At 46.3% G+C, this 3,044-nt stretch overlaps 1 protein-coding gene across 1 annotated transcript in view; it reads left to right on the top strand.

The window, feature by feature from the left end:
• The first annotated feature begins 482 nt into the window (after window positions 1-482).
• LOC122544331 (myeloid protein 1-like) overlaps window positions 483-3,044 on the top strand; it is an 8,893-nt gene continuing 6,331 nt past the window's right edge. The window contains exons 1-2 of the mRNA XM_043683507.1: window positions 483-523; window positions 2,417-2,472. Coding sequence (XP_043539442.1) covers window positions 2,433-2,472 — 40 coding nt within the window. The 5' untranslated portion in view covers window positions 483-523; window positions 2,417-2,432. The remainder of the gene's footprint in view (window positions 524-2,416; window positions 2,473-3,044) is intronic.

Genomic DNA, 3,044 nt, shown 5'->3' with positions numbered 1-3,044 from the left:
CCACCCTATCCTGTCACCCTGCAGTCAGCCAGGTCAGGAACTGACCCAGCCTGCTCTTGAAGAAGGGACCCAGTCTCTGGGATGGTCTGGACCTGACCACCCGCACTTGGGCTAAAGTGGCATTATGTTTTTTTTTAACTCCTAACCAAGCCACTCTGCTTCAGATAGAGAGCCCTTGTGCTCAATCAATAATCAAGGCCCAGGGATTACTCATTGAAGGGGAAGTCAACAAAGGGGAAGAGGTCAATATTGTAGCCCCGTTGGTTAATGACTTGCTCGCTAGTGGCCTCAGTTAGTGGTTCACTGGGTAATGCAATGTCAGCGATGGAAGATATCAGTAATCAGATGTCCTTAAACAACCCCAGAGCCCCTGTTCATAACCAACATTTCCCCTTGCCGCGTGACCATGAACTGTCAGTCAACTCCAGTCAATGTTATAAACGTGAGGAACACCTGAAAAGCTTTCAGACAAAGGACGGAGAACGTGGAAGACTCTGAATTACCACGGTGTTGGCAGAGACAGGTATTAATTCTGTTCTCCTCCTCCTCTTTGATCTCTCTATTTACCATGTCCAGTGACTTCTCCAACTCAGTGCATTGACTGGTGGTGCTGCAGTGAGAGGGAATCGTCTCCTCTGTGTAGAGGGGACAGAGGATCCTTTATCTTCAAGAGAGACCATCCTGAAAGACTCCGTGTGCTGTGCGTACACAATGTTGCGACTCTGCCTGGCCCTCAGCCTCCTGCGAGCCTCGAAGCGGTGCACACACAGAGATCGATCGCTTTGTCGTCATGTCTGCTTGCTAACTTACAAAGTGCTTTCCTGTCTTTACTGAACTAACCCATAAAGATAACCCATCCTTGTCAAACGATTGATAGGACGAAGGGGGAAGGGGGGACGGCAGATGAGGCATTTGAACTCTGAGGGTCATTTTTACCTGTGACAGCAACATTGACAGCAACAGGGGGAAGGGGACCCGAATGATTATTGGCTAAAGGGCTGGAGATAAGATCAGATGCCAATTTCCGATCTGGAAAGTGCTACCCGAAAGGAACAAATGAAATAGCAGCTTTACAAAGGGAACTTGGAGATCCATTCGAATGAGAGGAAGTTGAAGAGAGACCAACTCTTTCACAGGGAGCCAGTATGGTCAGGATGGGCCGAAGGGTCTGCCTCTGATTTGACAACTCCTTGTGACTGTGCAAGGGCAGTTTGGGATTGTGCTACTGTCCACTTTAACCCCTCTCGGAAAACCCAAAAAATGGAAAATAGGAGTTGGAGGAGGCTATTCCTCCATTGATATGATCACGGCCGACAATCCAACTCGATCCTCCGTCATTCAGGCCCTCTCACCCTTTGATCCCCTTTAGCCCCAGAAACTATATTTCACTCCTTCTTGAAACATTCAAATGTTGTGGCCTCAGCTGCTTTTTCTGTGGCACAGAATTCCACAGACTCCCACTCTCTGGCTGAAGACATTTCTCCTCATCTCAGTCCGAAATTGTTTATCACGTATCTTTGGACTGTGACACTTTGTACCTGGTCATCAGGTATATAACTCCTGTGTTTATGCATTTGGAAATTCATCAGTTTCTATAAGATTCCCCCTCCCTCATTCTTCTAAAGATGAGTGAATATAATCCTAACTGATCCAATCTCTCTTTATGAGTCAGTCCTGCCATCCCACGATTCAGTTGGGTAATCCAATGCTGCACTCCACAGAAGCATAGAATCTCTACGGTGTGGAAACAGGCCATTCAACCCAACAAGTCCACACCAACATTCCAAAGAGTATCCCACCCAGACTCATTCCCCTACCTTATGACTCTATCATTCCCCATGACTAATGCACCTAATCTACACACTCTTCAAAACTATGGGGCAATTTAGTGTGGCCAATTCACCTACCCTGCACATCTTTGGATTGTGGGAGAAAACCAGAGCACCTGCAGGAAACCCACGCAGACAATGACCCACCTCCACACAGACAGTCACCTGAGGTTGGAATCGAACCCGGGTCATTGACGATATGAAGTAGCAGTGCTGACCACTGAGCCAACCTTCTCCGTACTCAGAACATCCTTCCTTAGATAAGGAGACCAAAACCACGCACAATACTTCAGGTGTGGTCTCATCAGGGTCCTGTACAACTGCAACAAGACATCTGTGCTCCTGTACTCAAATCCTCTCTCTTTCTCTCTCTCTCTCTTTCTCTCTCTCTCTCTCTCTCTCTCTCTCTCTGTCTCTGGGTTAAAAGTAAACCTTCTCTCTCTCTCTCTCTCTCTCTCTGTCTCTGTCTCTGGGTTAAAAGTAAACCTAAAGCAAACGTGATTGAGCTGTGCTGAATATTAATGAATATTGAAGTTGACAATTAGTGCACAAGTCTGATGAAATAACGATTGAACCTTCCTCCCCAGGTATTCTGATTGTATCATGCTGAAGGGACTTATCCTTCTATTTCTCTTCTCTCAGGGTGAGTCATTTCATGTTGTTTCTAGCAATAAGGCACGTAGTAGAAATGTTTTGCAATTATAGAGTGATTCTATTTTTCAAAATGTTTGTAGGGACAGTCCAATGTTTGAAATGATCAAACTTACAGGAATTGAAAATGGGGGCTTCCATTTTCTGCTCAGGGTGTTTTTTTTTAACACTGTTTGTCCCTGAGCTATTTCAGCCTTTTTCTCTCAGGACTGTCCGTGGATTGTTCCAGAAGCTCAGTGGTGTTATTGCTGAATCACAGTGTCCCGAGCTTCAGTCTCGTTCTAGGATGTAAAGTACAAACATCAAGCGATTTACTCTCCCCTCACATTTTGCACCTTTTAATATCCCAATGACTATGCTCCCACTCTCCTTGCACTTTGTAGCGTTCCACCCAGTCTAATACCACTCTCCCCCTCACTCCTGCACACTTTGATATCCCACCCAGTCTAATCACACTTGCTTTGATATCCCACCCAGTCTAATCCCACCCTCTCCCTCACTCCCGCACACTTTGATATCCCACCCAGTCTAATCCCACTCTCCCCCTCACTCCCGCACACTTTG

Source organism: Chiloscyllium plagiosum, chromosome 48 (assembly GCF_004010195.1).
Source record: "Chiloscyllium plagiosum isolate BGI_BamShark_2017 chromosome 48, ASM401019v2, whole genome shotgun sequence".
Classification (NCBI taxonomy): Eukaryota; Metazoa; Chordata; class Chondrichthyes; order Orectolobiformes; family Hemiscylliidae; genus Chiloscyllium; species Chiloscyllium plagiosum.
This window is presented reverse-complemented; position numbering and strand designations above follow the sequence as displayed.